General features: G+C 40.7%; 2 protein-coding genes across 11 annotated transcripts in view; one reads left to right on the top strand and one right to left on the bottom strand.

Moving 5' to 3' along the window:
• NKIRAS1 (NFKB inhibitor interacting Ras like 1) overlaps positions 1-14,338 on the bottom strand; it is a 39,688-nt gene extending 25,350 nt beyond the window's left edge. For 8 of the 10 annotated variants that reach the window (XR_005792015.1, XR_005792016.1, XM_040480072.1 and 5 more), the window contains exons 1-2: positions 14,140-14,302; positions 6,973-7,083 (exon numbers count right to left, since the gene is read on the bottom strand). Coding sequence is in view for 8 of the 10 variants with exons in the window: in XM_040480072.1 (XP_040336006.1) it covers positions 6,973-7,066 (94 nt within the window). In the remaining 2 variants the exon portion in view is untranslated. Of the gene's footprint in view, positions 1-6,972; positions 7,084-7,202; positions 7,303-14,139 lie in introns of all 10 variants that reach the window. The other 2 variants (XM_040480065.1, XM_040480066.1) reach the window with 2 other exon arrangements.
• A 167-nt stretch (positions 14,339-14,505) lies between these two features.
• Positions 14,506-18,654, top strand: RPL15 (ribosomal protein L15). Its single transcript, XM_040480061.1, has 4 exons — positions 14,506-14,526; positions 15,202-15,390; positions 15,867-16,003; positions 16,812-18,654. The coding sequence occupies exons 2-4, from the start codon at positions 15,219-15,221 to the stop codon at positions 17,115-17,117; spliced, it is 615 nt and encodes a 204-aa protein (XP_040335995.1). The 5' UTR covers positions 14,506-14,526; positions 15,202-15,218; the 3' UTR covers positions 17,118-18,654.
• Positions 18,655-19,066: the final 412 nt, after the last annotated feature.

Genomic DNA, 19,066 nt, shown 5'->3' with positions numbered 1-19,066 from the left:
TGAGAGTCAACCTGTCCTTTGAAACTTTGAAGTCAGGCATTGACTTCTTCTCTCTAGCTATGAAACTCCTAGACGGCATCTTCTCCCAACATAGGGCTGTTTCATCTACACTGAAAATCTATTGTTTTTTTTTTTTTTTAATTTTTTTTCATGTTTATTTATTTTTGACAGAGAGAGAGAGAGAGAGAGAGACAGAGCATGAGTGGGGGAGGGGCAGAGAGAGAGAGGGAGACACAGAATCCTAAGCAGGTTCCACACCACCAGTGCAGAGCCTGATGCGGGGCTGGAACTCACAAACTGAGAGCATGACCTGAGCCGAAGTCAGACGCTTACCTAAGCCACCCAGGCATCCCACTATAATTCTTTATATTAAGGAATGTGTTTAAAGTTTAATAAGGAAAAATTATTCATAGCTTACAGTATATGTACGATCCTGTGATAAATTAAGCTACCTTAGGGAAATTAAAGGTTATTCTATTAAGACACAAACTTATTGGGCTTTGATTATAAAAAAATTTAACGGCAAACTTACCCAGACTTTTGTCATGGTGGATGTTTTATCCACCAAAAGTCAGGCTGGTCCTCCTCCCCCACCCTCCACCTTCAAATTTAAGCCTTTTAATCTTTTGTACGTTATAAATCAACTGAAGCCATAGCTCTTCCATCCACTCGATCTCCTCTCCCACTCTATGCTACTGAGCAACTACCCCTCCCCCCACACCAGCAGAAGACTAAGGGAGCAATCTCTGGAGAAGGTGAAACAGAGTATGCCTGGACTGTAGGATAGAGGGTATTAGTTCCAGAGTGAAAACGGGGCAGTTGAGTAACATGCTCCCTTTACGCCCAAAATATTGGCAGCCAGGTCTTTATTCTTTAGGTACAAGAATATGGCCAGTAAAAAAGGAAAATACCTAAATATACTAATATCCAGGGTTCCCCGAGCAAATGCGCCACCCAGATCACCTTATAGTGAAGCTCCAAGTCATAAACCCTATCCACACACTTAGAGCTTTCATTTAGCTTTTTAGTTCTCCATTCTTAATTAAGAGCAGATAACCAAGAATTACCAGACACTCCAGGAAAAAAAGACCAAAAATCAGAAAAGAGAGCCCTAGGGGTGCCTGGGTGGCTCAGGCAGTTGGGTGTCTGACTGTGGCTTAATTAGGTCATGATCTCGGTTTGTGGGTTCAAACCCTGTGTTGAGCTCTGTGCTGACAGCTGGGAACCTAGAGCCTGCTTCAGATTCTGTGTTTCCCTCTCTCTCTGCCACTCCCCAACTTTTGAGTGTTTTCTTTCTCTTTCTCAAAAGTAAACAAACAGAAAGAAAGAAAGAAAGAAAGAAAGAAAGAAAGAAAGAAAGAAAGAAAGAGCAGAACACCTTAGAGGGAAAAGACTATGCAAAGAAAACAAAAACACTACCCAGTATTTACTAAAAGGGATAAGACAGGGCATCCATGAAATAAGAACAGGATTCTAAGAAGTGCAAATTCAACAGAAGGGCTGCAATATAAAGATGAGGAATATTCAAAAAGTGAAACAAAATATTGAGAGATGGAAGACAGAAGAGAAACTTAAAAGTTAGAGAACTAGTCCGGAAGGTCCAGCATCCAAAAGAGAGTTCCAGAAAAGAACAAATACATAGAGGAGGGAAAGCCTCCAAAAATAATTCAGAACTTAAGAACATTCATTTCCATGTTGCAAGTTACCCACTGAGTGCCCAGTACCATTGGTGAAAGGTAATTTGATACACCACTGTGAATTTCACAACACAAAAAAAGGGCCACAAAAGCTTCCACATCCAAAGCGTCAAGAATCACAATGGCTCCCAGCTTCTCAAAAGCAACACTGGAAGCAAGAAGAGAATCTGGTAAAATTGAAAACACACATCCTCTATGAACCAGCAATTTCACTCCTACATATATAAGCCAGGAACTATCTATATAATAGCTGGGATAAGTGTACCAGACTGTTTATAATAGCATTACTTCTAATAGCCCCAAACTAGAATTAATCAAAATGTTCACCAAAATAGAAGAGATAAATTTAGGGATACTCATATAATAAAATACCATAATTTATGAAGTTTAAACTACAGCTACCTACAACAGTACGGATGTATCTTACAAATATAACGCTGAGCAAAAGAAGACAAAAACTGAAGAATTGTATACAGTATGATTCCACTAACAAAGTAAACAACTGGCAAAAATAAACTATATCATTTAGTGATACATATATAGATGGAAAAACTATAAAGAAAACAAGGGAATGATTAACCAGAAGTCAAGGGAAGGGCTGAGTTGTGACTCGAGAGAGAAACATGGGCAGCTACTGAAGTGCCTCAATCTTCTACTTTTTGACATGCATGGAGATTACAAAGATTTGTTTTATATTTATTAAGCCATACATATGTTTTATGAATTGTTCTATGTGTATGATGAATTTTATAATAAAAGAAGAAAGATGATAATGGAGCAATGCTTGCAAAATTCTGAATGGAAATTATTCTCAGTTAGGAATTCTATATCCATCAAAATTATAATTTTGAGAGTAAAAGGCATTTTCAAACATATGAAGACTAAAAAAATGTATCATGTATGTTTCCTCAGGTAACTATTTGAAGAGGCCTTCCATCAACATTAGCACATAATCATAAAGAGGAAGACATCAGTTCTAGAAAACAGACCCTAACACAGAGGTACAGGAAATCACACGGACAACAGTAAATATCATTATTCAGAAGCCCTAGGATTACTACCATGTACCAGGCATAGAGGGCATTTTAAGGGCTGTCATGACCTGATGCTCCATTCCTTTGTACAACCTCTAAAACCCATAAAAAGTCCTGAAAGATATGCTTCATCAAAACGTCATAAACCCAAAGAAGATGACAAGATATCTAAGAAACAGGAACTCAAACTCAGGAAGAAAGAAAGGTAAAGAAAAGCTCCACAGTGCTAGCTGTGTAATAGGCCTGGACAAGAGGATCACTAGCTCCTAGAAGGATATGGCCAAGGGGAAAAAAAGAGAGTATCTGGTATAGCTGACTTTGTAAAAACTGAGAAATATGTATACATGTAGAAGAATTAGCAAAAAGTATAAACAAAACTAAAGAAATAAAGCAAATATTACCCTCCAGAATAACAAAAACAAAGAAAAGAAACAATGATAGTACAGAACATTGCTCAGCTAAGAATATTTACATGTGCCAGCAGCTCTTGAACTATGGTCTAAAGATCACTTGATGTCTCCTTTCAGGGAATCCATGTGGGCAAAACTATTTTCATAATGATCTAAGACATTATTCTTTTCCACTGTGTTGACATTTGCACTGATGATGCAAAAGCAATGGTAGATAAAACTGCTGGCACCTTAATACAAATCAAGGAAAAGCACCAACTGTATTAGTTGTATTTTTCACATTTGCACTTCGGGGAAAAAAAGCCAATTTCACTTACAAATGCCCTTCATGAAGCATTAAAAATTACTGACTTTATTAAATCCCAATCCTTGAGTATACATACTTACATTTTTTAATATTCCATGTGATTAATGGGAGTGTGCATAAAGTATTTCTGCATAATGAATTGTGGTAATTGTCTGGAGGAAAAGCTCTTGGGTTTGAGCGGCAAACTGAAGTAGCCACCTTTTTTTTTTTTTTTTTAAAGACGAAATGACAGGGGCACCAGGGTGGCTCAGTTAGTTAAGCAACTGACTCTTGATTTTGGCTAAGGTCATGATCCCAGGGTCCTGGGACTGAGCCCTGCATCAGGCTCTGTGCGTGGAGCCTGCTTAAGATTCTTGTGCTCTCTCTCTCTCTCTCTCTGCCCCTCTCCCCTGCTCATGTGCTCTCTCTCTTAAATAAAAAAAGAAGAAAAACAAGAAGAATAAGAGGAAAGAAGAAGAAAGAAGAAGAAGGAATGACAGGAAAACTATGTTATTTGTGGGTATTTAATAGACATTTTCTCAAAAATGAATTAAGGAAGGGGCACCTGGGTGACTCAGGTTGAGTGACTGACTCTTGATTTCAGCTCGGGTTCAAGCCCCAAGTCAGGCTCTGCACTGACAGGATGGAGCCTGCTTGGGATTCTCTCTCTCTCTCTACCCCTGTCCCCCAAAATAAACATTTTTTTAATAATTAAAAAAATGAATTAAGGGAGCCTATGGTTTTCAAGGAAAATAACTGACATTATTTGTTGTCAATGATGAAATGTGAGCTTTCAAGAAAGTGAAAATAAGAACTGTATCTATCCCCATGAACTCAGTAGCTTCCCAGTACTGATAAGACTGGTGATGATATTAATAAATGTTACCTGGAAGACCCGCTTATCTCAGTCAGCCAGCATTTTTCAAATGGCCCATTTACGATGTTAAAAAACCACTGTTGGGTAAAAATCCCATTCGTTGGGGTGCCTGGGTGGCTCAGTCGGTTAACTGTCCGACTTCAGCTCAGGTCATGATCTCACAGTCTGTGAGCCCCCACAGCAGGCCCTGTGCTGCTGGAGCCTGCTTCTGATTCTGTGTCTCCCTCTCTCTCTGCCCCTCCCCCACTCATGCTCTCTGTCTCAAAAATAATAAAAACATTAAAAAAAAAATTTTTTTAATTCCATTCATAGTCCAAGATAGATCAATGAGATTTTAATGTAAGAGTGGGGATAGTTCACTGATGTGGTTTCGGATTCCATATCGCAATAACCTTTGAGTAACCACAACATGTCGAGTTTTAGTGAAATACCAAAAAAGAATATCCAAGACAATCTGGAAAGGCTATTAACATACTACCTCTTCCAATGATTTATCTGTATGAGGCCAGGTTTTCTTCATATATTTCAACTAAAAAAAACACACCACAACTGATTAAATACAAAAGCTAGTAGACATAATCCAGCTGCCCTCTAGTAAGCTGGACATTAGATTTTCAAAAAATGTAAATCAGGGGCGACTGGGTGGCTCAGTCGGTTAAGCGTCCGACTTCCCGCTCAGGTCGTGATCTCGCGGTCCATGAGTTCGAGCCCCGCGTCAGGCTCTGTGCTGACGGCTCGGAACCTGGAGCCTGCTTCCGATTCTGTGTCTCCCTCTCTCTCTGACCCTCCCCCCATTCATGCTCTGTCTCTCTCTGTGTCAAAAATAAATAAACGTTAAAAAAATTTTTTTCTTTTTTTTTTCAAAATAAATAAACGTTAAAAAATTTTTTTCTTTTTTTTTCAAAATAAATAAACGTTAAAAAATTTTTTTCTTTTTTTTTTCAAAATAAATAAACGTTAAAAAAATTTTCTTTTTTTTTTTTCAACGTTTATTTATTTTTGACACAGAGAGAGACAGAGCATGAATGGGGGGAGGGTCAGAGAGAGAGGGAGACACAGAATCGGAAGCAGGCTCCAGGTTCCCAGCCGTCAGCACAGAGCCTGACGCGGGGCTCGAACTCACGGACCGCGAGATCACGACCTGAGCGGGAAGTCAGACGCTTAACCCACTGCGCCACCCAGGCGCCCCCCAAAAAAAATTTTTTTTAAATGTAAATCAATGCTCATCCTCACACCAAATTTTTTGAAATATAATTTTTCATAAAAATGTTATCTTAGCATGTAATAAATGTATTATCTAAGAAATTTTAAAATTTCTCAGTTTTATTTCTAATACAGTAAAAATACTGAACAATAAAACCTAAACAAAACCTGTTTGGGTTTTTGTTTTTTTTTTTAATGTTTATTTATTCTTGAGACAGAGACAGGGTGTGAACAGGGGAGGGGCAGAGAGAGAGGGAGACACAGAATCTGAAACAGGCTCCAGGCTCTGAGCTGTCAGCACAGAGCCTGATGCAGGGCTGGAACTCACGAACTGTAAGATCATGACCTGAGCCGAAGTCGGACGCTCAACCGAGTCACCCAGACGCCCCGTTTGGGGTTTTAAGAGGGTCAAGGGATTTTCTCCACCAGACATAATTTATTTTGGCACAGGCATAAATTAGAATCAGGAGGTAAAATATTAAGACTCAATAGTGCAGCATTTGTGGCAGGAGAGATTCTGAAACCAAAGGGTTTCAGAACTGCTGGCACCAGCATCATAATAAAACCAAAATTGTTAAATATTATTTTGGGAAGGTAGAAGAGAAGCAGAGCTCATCAAAATGGTTAATAAAAGTACGATAGAAATGTGCTCTGGGCACCTGGGGGGCTCAGTTCGTTGAGTGTCCAACTCTCAATTTCAACTCAGGTCATGATCCCAGGGTTGTGGAATTGAGCCCCACATCAGGCTCTGAGTGTGGAGCCTGCTTAAGATTCTCTTTCTTTCTCTCTCTCTCTACCCCCCCGTCCCCTGTTTGCATGTGCTTGCTGCCTAAATTAAAAAAAGTTTTTTTTTTAATTAAAATAAAAAATGAAATAAAAAAAGCCAGGGATACTGTCCTTTTCACCTCTGTACCCTCACAAAGCCTCATCACAGCCGTATTTAGTAATCATTTAACTCAATGAATGCATAAATGAATGACATAACCCAATTCACAAAATTAGGTCATATTAGAGCAAACAGCTATTTCTCCCATTTTTACAACTTATACAACAGTACTGGGAAGTCATGTTTGAAACCTGAATGAGAGATCATTCAGTCTATTCTCAAGTCAGTGATTCTATGACTCTGAGACAACTATTCATTACATAAATACACAGGAAACCACATATATAAAAGGTTACACACACACACACACACACACACACACACACACACACATTTGTTTTCTTACCTGTTGTAACTTACAGCAAATACTCTTGAATTTCAATAACTAAGATTTTTTTTCTCTCCATTTCCCCCCATTCCCCTGGCTTTCAATCTCTGTTGACTTCTACTACCCTTTACGTCCTTCTGGATTACACCTCACTTTCGTTTACCATCATGCACCTTTAGGTTAGCATGACCAACAAAAGACACCGAGCAGTTCCAAGAACCTACAGAGAAACCAGACAAAAAAAGTCTTACCAATTGTATGATTCCCATAAAGGAGCTGCTCCAAAATTGCTGTTTTCCCCACAGACAACAAGCCACAAACCACAACCTTGCAGCCCTTTCCCATCTTCTCTCAGGATGTCACTGTGAAGAGAAGAAAAGATCTGTGAAACTGTGTACTGCTCAAATCAACCTTTTTCTTTCTATGTTTAAATAAGTCATACATACAGAGGGGGGAATTTCAAAAATAAAAATATATATATATACAGTAAAGCATATGCTTCCAAACCCCACTCCTAGTCTGCCATTTGCTCCTTCAGAACAATCAGTTACCAGTTTCTTAAATATTTTTGCAGAGCTAATCTAGATAAACACAAGAATACATGTAGATATAAATACATGTTTATTTTTTTAAAAACCCACATTTTATACAAAGAATACTTCAACAATGATTATGTCTACAGGAATCTGAGTCAAATCCTAGATGAAACCAGTTCTTGAAAGATACTTCCTGCTCATCAAGATTTACCTGGAAAAATCAACATTTAAGCAAAACTTTAAGGAGACAGGAAGACAAAAATTTGGATAGAGAATGATCCTAATTTTTTAGAGAAACATTAATGCTATTAAGTTCATCAATTTTTATGAAGAGAGTGAGAAACTGGATTTTGGTAGCCACGTGGTCATACTACTTTTTGAGTCACACTTCTTAATGCTAGAAAAATTGCTCAGGCACTTTAAACCAGAAAGAAAGTGAAAACTCCTTTCTCCTAGCTTCTTAACATATCCAAGGAACGGCAAGACCAGGTAATATTTTCTTCATTCTCCTCAAAGCTTTGATTTCCCAGAAGTCAAGGCATCAGAAGCCAGGGCAGAAAGGGAAAAAAAAAAAGTTCACTGAATACAACAGAGTAACTTGAGAAAGGAATTAAAATTTCCACACTGCCTTCTGCCATCTCCACCACCTTATTTCCCCCAATTCTCTTCTTAAGAAGTACAGAACATGCAGTAACTCAGACTAAAAGGGATGCCACGACTCCTTCAAGGCAGAAACAACTATGCCAAGAAAGTACAGGTGAGCATTCAAAGGGTTGCCAGGTACTTTTCTGCGTGTGCATGTGTGTTGTGCATCACTATCGTGTGTGTGTGTGTGTGTGTTGTTGTTGTTGTTGTGTTTTACCAACACAATATTAAGCAACAAATATTAAGCAACAAATGAACTTCCTATAACTCTTCTCTATTTTCTCAAGTCTATAATACTTTATGACCCAAATCAGCCACGACACTAATCTGCTGACAGGAACAATTTTAATGCTACGATTATTGTAGCACTGTAATAACACAGCACTCATTTCCAGAGCAGTCCATTACATTTTACTGGTAGAGAAATAATCATCACTTATGTAATGCAACCGTTATTTCCTAGGTGGCATGCTTGGGATCCTTCCAAATCTTCCCAAGAATATTTATCACTTGTTTCCACAAGAACTATGTCTCTTAAGGGACTTTTTTTTTTTTTAATATTTATCTGGGGTGGGGGGAGATGAGAGGGGGAGGGACAAAGAGAGAAGGACACAGAGAATCCCAAGCAGGCTCCGTGCTGTCAGGGCAGAGTCTGACGTGGGGCTTGAATTTAACAGCCCAAGATCAAGAACTGCGTGCTCTACCAAGGTAGTCAGCCAGACGCCCCTCTTTTTTATAAATATATTTTCAACAAAACTGCAATAGAAAAATTCTCAGCCTTTATTTGTAATTGGAGAGCTTTGTGTAATATAGATCATCTACGGTAGGTATCTCCTATGTCAGCAACTATGGCCTATTGTAAAACATTTTTTACACATACCTCTAAATTTATGATTAATCTAATGTCATCTCATTTATCATAGGATTCTACACTTTCTGTATATTGTGGTCTCCTCTAAGTTATGATGCCACTGAATCTTTAACGTTTTTTAAAAAAGGTTTTTAGTGATAATAGTGAAAATTTAAAGGGAGTTGCCACTTGACCACATGTCACCAAAAGGATAAAAAATAAATCTGACAGAGGATAAGAAAAATGATGGCACTATCTCTACAACAATTCTGTTGTCAGAAAAGGTTGCTGTTGGAATCTAAATTCTAATTTTTCTATTATTATTTCTCTTCCTCTAAAAATGTCTCAGTCCCAGCAGAATTTCTAAATACCAATACTTACCTTCTCTCCTCTTCCTGTTCAATATGAAAATGTCCCTTTACCACATATTATATCAACCTTCAAACAAATACAAGTTGTTTAAAAGGGCAGGTACATACTGTAGTTAAGTGAAACAGGCAGTTAAAAGGAAAAAAAAATTATTAATAGCAACAGACCTCCCCACCCATCCCCCCCACAACACACACACTCCGTAAAACGGAGGCTAATCCAAGTTCTGGGGACTGTATCAAACTGGGAAAATGCTGAAACCAACAGAATCCTGAGAAATTCAGAAATTAAATATATCAGTCTTTGGAAGTGGTTTTAATATATCTGCTTTAATTTTTTTTTAATGTTTATTTTTGAGAGAGAAAAAGAGCATTAGCGGGGGAGGGGCAGAAAGAGAGAGGGAGACACAGAATCTGAAGGAGACTCCAGACTCTGAGCTGTTAGCACAGAGCCCCACGAGGTGCTCAAACTCAAGAACCAGGAGATCATGACCTGAGCCAAATTCAGACACTTAAGTGACTGAGCCACCCAATATATCTGCTTTAAAAGTGGCATACTACAATTGTACTTTGATCACTCATTGATATTAGGACTAATGGATGAAGTGTGTTAAAAATACCCATTAGTTTGAATTTCTGTGTGTGTCTGTGTGTGTGTGTGTGTGTGTGTGTGTGTGTGTGTAAATAAACTGGGGAAGTTGTTTAGGTATATCAGAGAATCTCCATCAAGGGCAAACAGTACAAATAACTGAATAGAGGTTACTCAAACACTAGGTATGGATTTTAAGATATTTTACAAGGAAGGAAACAAGATAAAACAGAGTAAACCATGTTAAATATATCATACCATGAGAAACAAAACAAAGATGAAAGAATAGATGTCATTAATCAAAGCATAGCTGAAACATTCTAAGTTCTTCAAGTGACCTGCTACCATCAAGTATGAACTTATAAAACAAAATAACATTAGTATTTAATGTAAGGCTTTGAACAAATAACATTAAACATTCACACAAAAACGATTTTCTATATATGATCATGATGGTGGGGACTTACATTACATGTATGGAAGTGGTTCTCACACTTTTATATACTCAGATTTACAAATGAAAAACTACTAGCAGCTTAGTTCTGTAAGTATTATAATGTATCACAATTCCCAAACATAATAAATATGCACCATTTCCTTCCAACACAAAAAGGAGGTCATCTGCAGTACACTGAATGGGCAGTAAATCACATGAATAGATCCTGGGGGTGGCCAAGCCTCCTTTGTAAATATAGCTTTCAAGTGTTTGAAAGGCTCCAGAGTAGATGGATGACCATTAAGGTTCCTTTCAACACTGTGAAGCTATGACAGCAGAAATTGCTTACCCAGAAACTGCATCTGAGATTATTAATACTGAGATTAGTACAAAAGCACTAGTTAGAACTACTAGGTACAGTCCACACCCTAAGTAACTGCTAGACAATAAAATTCAGTCTGTGACCTATTCATCTTCATCTGATACAAATGACTGGAGAGAACATGCTTAACAGGGAAAATTCAATGCAGTGTTAACTACATATTGCTTTGCTTTCCAGGCTAATCAATAATGTTGCTAAAGAATAAAAACATGACCTGACCCATTCCTGTGTAAAACACTGAGCTTGGTCAATATTCCCTTTAAAGAGCTGTCAGAAACCACTGCCCCAAACTGTCAGTACTTGAGTTTTTCTAGGGAAATCATTCTACTTTTATAAGTAAAACACAAGTTTTTTCATGCTACCAAAATAATATTAATACTGAAACAAGATCATAGATGTTATAGATCATATTATGAAGCTTCATGTAGGGAAAGCATCTACACTGTGTATTTATTTATTTATCTATGCAAACATCATGTACTGTGTGCAACACTTTTACTTACCCACATATGAAAGCATTTCACATAAACATACATTAAAGTTTTGGAAACAATATTGCAAATAAAATATAATAAGCAGATTCCAGCCTTCCATTCTTTTATTCATTCAGTAAATATTTACTGAAGTCTTACCAAAATGCCAGGCATGAGGGACAAACTAGGGGGCAAAACCAGAAATGATACCTGCCCTCAGGAGTCTCAAAATCAATTGGAAAATACCAGTCCAAATCTTGCAAAACTGCTAGGAAACAAATTAAGAAACAAAACTGCAAAAGCTAATTAAGAAATTAGCGATTACTCGCATTGCCAGAATTTCTTTCCAAATGATTCAACCAACTTTGTAGTCTAACATGGCGCTCAAATTCATGACCAGGAGATCAAGGGTCACATGCTCTACAGACTGAGCCCTTTTTTATTTTTTAATTAAAATTTTTTATAATCAGCCATTCTTTTTTTTTTAAGTTTATTCATTTATTTTGAGAGAGGGAGAGAGAGAGGGAGAGAGAGAGAAAGTGCATGTCATTAAGGGGCAGAAAGATGGGGGGGAAGAGAGAGAAAAAGAGAATCCCAAGCCGGCTCCTCACTCTCAGCAGAGAGCCTAAAGCTGGGCTCAAACCCAGCAACCATGAGATCACGACCTGAGCCAAGGTCAGATGCTTAACTAATGAGCCACCCAGGCCCTTATAATCAGTCATTCTTGACTCATTTTTCTCACACCCCACATCTGCTCCATCAGTAAATCCTCTACCTTTGAAACACATCCAGCACTGGACGACTTACCACCTCCACCACTCATCAGTGGTCAGAGGCACTATCTTCCCTTACCTGGTCTCTCAATGATGCCTAGGTCATAATCCCCAACACCTGCGAGTATTTTATTTTACACAGTAGAAGGTACTTTGTGGCTGTGATTAAATTAAGAACCTCAAAACGAGAGATTATCCTGGATTATCTAGGTGGACCCAGTATAATCACATGTGTCTTTTAACAGGGAGAGAAGTTTGTCAGACAGAAACAAAGATATGAAGATTCTAGGGGCGCCTGGGTGGCTCAGTCGGTTAAGCGGCCGACTTCGGCTCAGGTCATGATCTCCCGGTCCATGAGTTCCAGCCCCAAGTCGGGCTCTGTGCTGACAGCTCAGAGCCTGGAGCCTGTTTCAGATTCCGTGTCTCCCTCTCTCTGACCCTCCCCTGTTCATGCTCTGTCTCTCCCTGTCTCAAAAATAAATAAAACGTTTAAAAAAAATTAAAAAAAAAAAGATATGAAGATTCTATCCTGCTGGCTTTGAAAATGAAGGGGTCAGGAGCCAAAGAATGCAGGTGGCCTCTAAAAACTGGAAAACTTAGGCAAAAGGATTCTCCCCTAGTTTCTCTAAAAGGAACACAGCAGGGCACCTGGGTGGCTCAGTCCCTTAAACCCTGACTCTTGATCTCAGCTCAGGTCATAATCTCATGGGGTTGTGAGACAGGGCCCCGGGTGACTGAGCCCCTGCATTGGCTCTGTGCCAACAGTGTGGAGCCTGCCTGGGATTCTCTTTTGTCCTCACTCTCTGACCCTCCCCCATTCATGCACGCCCTCTCAAAATAAATAAACGAACTTTAAAAAAAAAATACATAAAAGGAACGCAGCAATCTGATTTTAGCCTACGGAGATATCTGGCCTGTGTAAGAGAACAAATTTGTGTTGTCTTAGCCAGTATATTTTCTGTAATTAGCACAAGGAAACTAATACAACCTCCTAGTCTCTCTGCTTCAACTTTTTCCCCTCTTTTGGCCTCAGAGCTGCAATCCAAATAATCCTTTAAAAAATGTAAATCACAAGAAGTCACCCGTTTGCTTGAAATCTTCCAATACTTTTCGGGTGCCTGGCTGGCTCAGTCAAAAGAACATGTGACTCTTCATCTTCAGCTCCTGAGTTCCAGCCCCATGTTGGGTGTAGAGATGAATAAACTCAAAATCTTCCAATAGTTTTTGAATTCAGACAGTGTGAAAACCCAAAGTCCTCCTAAGAACCTTCACCTCATATCATAGGCTAGTTTCCCTTGCGGCAGATTGCTGTTTTTGTATGAATCCAGGCATACTCTAGCCTCCAGCACTTTTCCTTTTGACTAAAATCAGTCCCTACATCTCTAAGGCTTACACCCTTCAGGTCTTTTTTCCCAAATGTTATTTCTCAGGAAGACTTATCCTGAATATTCCTTCCAAAAATTTTGACGCCCACACTCACTATCCCTTCCCTCCCTTAAATGTTTCTTTAGTACTTATCACCAAATATAATACATATCTGATTTACGTTTATTGCCCATTTCCAAGAAAGCTAGAATTTTCACGTTGACTACTGCTGCATCCCCAGAAGCTGGGACACTACCTGGCACGTATTAACCATTTCATCAATATTTGCTGACTGAATCAATGATCCATGTGAGGATTCTTGGAATGGTAAAGCTACGATTAATAAACAAACAAAAAGGTAATAAGGGGGGGGGGGGAATAACCCAAACAGGTATTAAAAGGTAAACTACGTGACTGCATCAAAAATGAAAATATTGTGGAGACGCAAAAAACTGGTCAACAATTTTTCAACAAAGAACGCAGCAAAATGCAATTTCTCGGCATTTCTTCCCGAAACGCTCGCACCTGCCAAGCAGGTCATACTATTTTAGGCAAAAATAAATATTTTGCCTTTCTATAAAAACTATGATTCTGACATAGCAAATCTGGGAGAAAGTCGGTACAGAGGAAAGGCACGGTCATGGAAAGGCGCCCAGCCGCCAGTGCTCCCCTCCCTAGCCCCCCAGTTCCCCACCCTCCCACCGTCTTTAGGGCAAAATCCGTCCGAACCGGGGCCTGCGGAGGCTGAAGCCCGAAGGCGAGGCGCGCGCCCCCACCCGCGAAGCCCTGACACCCCGAACGTCTTATTTGGTGGCTGGGGCAGCGTCGTGGGGGTCTGCCACAGAGCCTCGGGCAGCGTCGCGAGGGTCTGTCACACAGCCTCGGGGCTCAGGCTAGAGGGAAAAGGGGCACGGACAGCGCCGCACTGGGGAATTCGCCCCAGATCTCAAGTGGAAAGCCTACGGTGCGTGAGGCGGTCCCTCGGACCTCAAGGCACAGACCTGTACACCTCCGCAGACTCCAAAAGCAGCGGCGCTCCGACAGCGCGGCTCCACCACTGGCTTCGGCCACCAGAGCCCCGCCCCCAACTTGCCTCCTCCCGGCTGCAGCACGGTCACGGACCCTCGCCGGCAGAGGCCCAGCCACCCACTCTCGCCCTTTGAGCTGCCCCTGCCTCTCAAACTCAAACCCTGAGGAACAGGGGGCGGGACAATAGGGGAGGCTGCGCCCAATCCCGACCACACTCCGCCCACTAGGCTCGTGCCGGAACTACATGTCCCATAAGGCTACAGCTTTTCACCGGAAAGAGGCTCGCCGATGAGGGGGAGGAGCCCAAAAAGGACTGTGGGAGAAAGGCTCTTTCCTTTCCGTCTGGCGGCAGCCATCAGGTAGGCTGTGTTGGTGGTATTCGCTGTTTCATCCGCCGCTGATCTCCTTTCGACTCGGCCATCCAGACTCGGGGACCCTGCGTTCTCGGAGCTCCTCCTGTCTTCTGTGTGGCGCGAGTTCGATCAGGATGCGGGGCTGCGCGGGCGTGGAGAGGCGGCCCCCGGAATGGGCTGGGGCGATGATGTGATGGCGGCGCGAATTCGAGCGGGGCCTGGAGCGTGAAGGGAAAGGAAGCATGGGGCTGAGGGATGGGAGGCCGGGCCTAGAGGGTCTTAAAGCGAGGCCTGCGGGTTGGGTGGAGTAAGGGCTTTTTCCTCAAGAGTTAACCTTGGAGGCAGCGGCTGTAGCACTTTTCCGTGTCGTGTCTGCGAGCTCTCTTTGCAGGCCAATCCCTCGGGGACGCCGCCTGCCGCAGCCCTCAGCCCCCATCAGTGCCCAAGTCTAATGCCATTCATGTGTCCACCAAAAATGTACCGATTGCTTCTCTGCGCAGCTCCGTGCTGGGGTCGCAGAGGTGACAGCGCTGCTTTCCTTGGGCGCGGAAGTGAGGGTTGGGCTGGCTAGCCTTTGCATTTCTTGCATAGCCATTTTCAGCCTCCGTGGTTTCCTTCTGGCCGGTGGGGAACTAAGATGGACGCAGTCTTGCCATATTTTAAATGCATGATGTTTTTTAGTTCAAAGGTAAGCCAAGATGGGCGCTTACAAGTACATCCAGGAGCTATGGAGGAAGAAGCAGTCCGACGTAATGCGCTTTCTTCTCAGGGTGCGCTGCTGGCAGTATCGCCAGCTTTCTGCGCTCCACAGGGCCCCCCGCCCAACCCGGCCCGATAAAGCGCGCAGACTGGGTTACAAGGCCAAGCAAGGTGAGCGGACTCTGCGTGGATGCTTAAATAAAGTTTGTTCTTGGGGAAATCCTAGAAACCGGTAATTAGAGGTATATGCCCCAGTGCCTTCCATCACTTAAGGCTTTGTTGGTAACTGCCTTCGGCTTAGCAAAAAGCCCGGAAGTTGCTAACGGGTAAACCCTGGACAGAGTCGTCTAAAGTAGCAAGAGTGTCTTAGATTACAAATCTGTAGGAGTCTGGACTGAAGCAAAACAACAGCATAAAGTGGGAATGAGAAGTTAATCTCCCTGTGTGATCAACGTAGAGTACTTTGAAAAACCCTGGAATGTGTTCATTCTAAGAATAAGTCTTAGATGGGTATTTGTTTTACTTTCATCGGATACATATGCGGCTTATGATCTGAAATCTATTTGATGTTGCAGCATTTAGTGGCAAGTCATGGAGTCTTCCATTCTTACGTCTTTTACAAGGCCACTGTAAATTTGTTTGTACAGGTTATGTCATATATCGGATTCGTGTGCGACGCGGTGGCCGCAAACGCCCAGTTCCTAAGGGTGCTACCTATGGCAAGCCTGTCCATCACGGTGTCAACCAGCTGAAGTTTGCCCGAAGCCTCCAGTCTGTTGCAGAGGTAAGTGATTTTTTAGTAGCAGTTGTATCGATCACCTGGAGATGGTGGAGGACTCTGATAACTTGAGCCCCGTTGAGTTTAAAACGCGGTTTGTGATTTTTACCTCAGTCTTGGTAAAGTGTTGCTGTCCCAAGAGTCTTCGTTACTAACCTGTCTTTGTGTATAATGGAAAGTGTTTTATGATTAGCGTGAACCTTGGAACCTGAGCTTTTGAAGGGCGGTAAACTTTTGTCTTAAAGAGCGCATTTCCCAGATGCGTAAAAGCTGTGCATTTATTGATATGGCTAATTTTCTATGTTCCGGTCATAAGTTGTCTTTCTTGGTTAGTAAATGAAGCTGTACTCTGTCCCAGAGGTTGACCAAACAAGGGCCTCGTTGCCCTCTGTAAGCTAAAAATGTTTTATTTTTGTTTTTAAAAGAAAAGGCAAAAAAGACTTACACTCAGAGACCATTGTGGCCTGCGAAGCCTAAAATAATAGGCTAAATACTACCTTTCACATTAAAGGTTTGCTGATCCCTCAGTTGTGTTAGGAAAAGATAAGGTTCCTCAATTTTGTTGGCCATATATCGGAGAGGGGGATAATAGACAACGGTTTCAAATCAATCTTAAGAATGTTTACATGGGTTATTTTAGTAAGTTTTCCTTATACTTTGGGTCCTAACCTCTGGAGAGATGCTTAGTAAAATACTTGAGTGCTTAAGTGAACGGCCTATGTCTTTGTCTAGTGTGTAAATTAAAGAGACTTCTTCCTAATTTCCTACTATGGGAAATGGAAGGCTGACCTTGGGTCTTTTTTTCCTATTCTAGGAGCGAGCTGGACGCCACTGTGGGGCTCTGAGAGTCTTGAATTCTTACTGGGTTGGCGAAGATTCCACATACAAATTCTTTGAGGTTATCCTTATCGATCCATTCCATAAAGCTATCAGAAGAAACCCTGACACCCAGTGGATCACCAAACCAGTCCACAAGCACAGGGAGATGCGAGGGCTGACATCTGCAGGCCGCAAGAGCCGTGGCCTCGGAAAGGGTCACAAGTTCCACCACACTATTGGTGGTTCTCGCCGTGCGGCTTGGAGAAGACGCAATACTCTCCAGCTCCACCGTTACCGTTAATACAAGTAATGTTTGTAAAATTCTTACCTAATAAACAATTTAGGACAGTCATGTCTGCTTAAAAGTGTTCTTTAATTTGTCTGTTAAAATTAGTTGTCTGCAGATTGTTCCATGAATGCATTGTCAAATTATGAAAGTTAAAGTGCAATAATGTTTGAAGACTATAAGTGATGGTGTATCTTGTTTCTAATAAGATAAACACTTGTGTCTTTTGCTTTATCTTATTAGGGAGTTTATATGTCAGTGTTTAAATGCTGTTTGGTATAATAGGTGTAAAATAAATTCTGTAAAAGTGGAATGCAGAAGCTAGCCATGTAGATTTGTTGGTGCATGTAATGAAACCTACAGCTTCATTGGGGTGATGTTATGCTCTGCTGGTTTACTCTCAAATGTTTGTTCTTAGGGGGTTGGTAAGAACAAGCTTTTTAAATTGGATTTTGCTTGGAAACGTGAAGAATATCCTAATCTTTTATCATGATGATATGCAGAAAAATGTTAACTAGGAACCACATTTTTAGGTTGAGTCCAATATCCGATTCATGTAACTGCTGCTTCTGAAAGAATAGTTAAAAATGCCACCATTTTTAGGTGAATTGAATAAACCTGTTGCAAGAGGATTTTCTTAGAAATGAAAATAAATCCTGCTTGACCAAAGCAAAATTGCCTTGGTCTACACAGTACCATTGAGTATCACATGAAAGGTGGAGGCTCCTGGTTCTATTCCATGACTCCATGGGATCTGTAGGATACTGAATTTCCTACAAAGCAGTCAGTAATGGTATTTACACTGATTTACATTAAAACTGATGGAAATTGAACATTGGGTAAATGAGAAGACTACCTTGAGATTTGTAAGCTAGTAACCCATCTAATGCTAGGATTGGGAAACTGGTGGCCATCATAACCTTTTAAGTGTGAGGGTAAAAAAGTTGGCTTAGATCAGAGTTTTAAATGCTTTATCATTTAAATGGTGTTAATTGGTGTTCCTGACCATTTTGAACCCATTAGCAAAGTATGTTCTCTTGGGTTAACCCATTTTACCCACTCCCACAGGCTACTGAGAAAAGTCCTGTAGTTGGTGTCAGTACAGGTTTATAGTTTACAATCTCACCCTTAATGTGTTGTCCACAGTCACTTCTCATCTTTGCTCTAACCCCTCAAAATCTTTGTCATTCCATAGACTCGCCAAGCCATCATTTATGCCCAGCTTGATGTTAAGCATACCACCACATTCTTGTCTTCCAGTAGATGAAGTTTGTTTCCCAGAGTGAGCTTGAGTGTGTAGCAAATAAAGAGGAATTGCCCCAGTTCTAAGTTTGCTGATTTAATCTAGTATGATTTCAAAATCTAATTGCTGGTTGTCTCTGAACCAGTTTTTATTTTTTTTTCAAGGGTTTAATTAAGGCTGAGGTGATTTCCAGAAAACAGGCTTAAAACCCCTTGAGATCTGAATTTTTTTCACTCAGAGATCCTAAACCATACCTAACTTTATGTGTAGAGGTGGTTCAACTAAAGGAATAAATGTTTATTAAACTAACAAATGGACCTGTTATCTTTTGTCACCTAATAATACACTTAAAAGGAAACCAAGTACCGTAACCTACCAAAAATTGTAATGGCAGAAACAGTCAATTTGAGAGGAAATAAAATGTATAGTATTTAGTCTTGAGAATTTTTTTCTCTTGGTTCTTTGGTCCTTGCATGAATTAGAAAAACATTTTTAAAAATGTTTTTTAAAGTCTGGATGCTAATTTGGGAAGAAGAGGGAGGGTTCAAGCTAAATATTGGTGTGACAATCTCTAAATAAAGGGCTGGCTTCTATTTTGCTATGCTACAGTTTCCATACTGTACCTAGAGGGTTCTTGTTAAGTGTCATTCCAGTGCTGGAAGCTGAAGTCTTTATAGAAAGTTTCCATGATCTTCCTACTCTTCGCACTACTGGACTGCTG

Source organism: Herpailurus yagouaroundi, unplaced genomic scaffold (assembly GCF_014898765.1).
Source record: "Herpailurus yagouaroundi ecotype Mexico unplaced genomic scaffold, PumYag 159, whole genome shotgun sequence".
Lineage (NCBI taxonomy): Eukaryota > Metazoa > Chordata > Mammalia > Carnivora > Felidae > Herpailurus > Herpailurus yagouaroundi.
Note: the sequence above shows the minus strand (reverse complement) of the source record. Positions and strands in the feature narration are given on the sequence as shown.

Bases quoted from the DNA above. Each gene is read 5' to 3' on its own strand.
- RPL15 (XM_040480061.1), top strand. From the start codon at position 15,219: ATGGGCGCTTACAAGTACATCCAGGAGCTATGGAGGAAGAAGCAGTCC. The intron at 15,391-15,866 runs GTGAGCGGACTC...TTGTTTGTACAG, and splicing joins GGGTTACAAGGCCAAGCAAG to GTTATGTCATATATCGGATT. The intron at 16,004-16,811 runs GTAAGTGATTTT...TTCCTATTCTAG, and splicing joins GCCTCCAGTCTGTTGCAGAG to GAGCGAGCTGGACGCCACTG.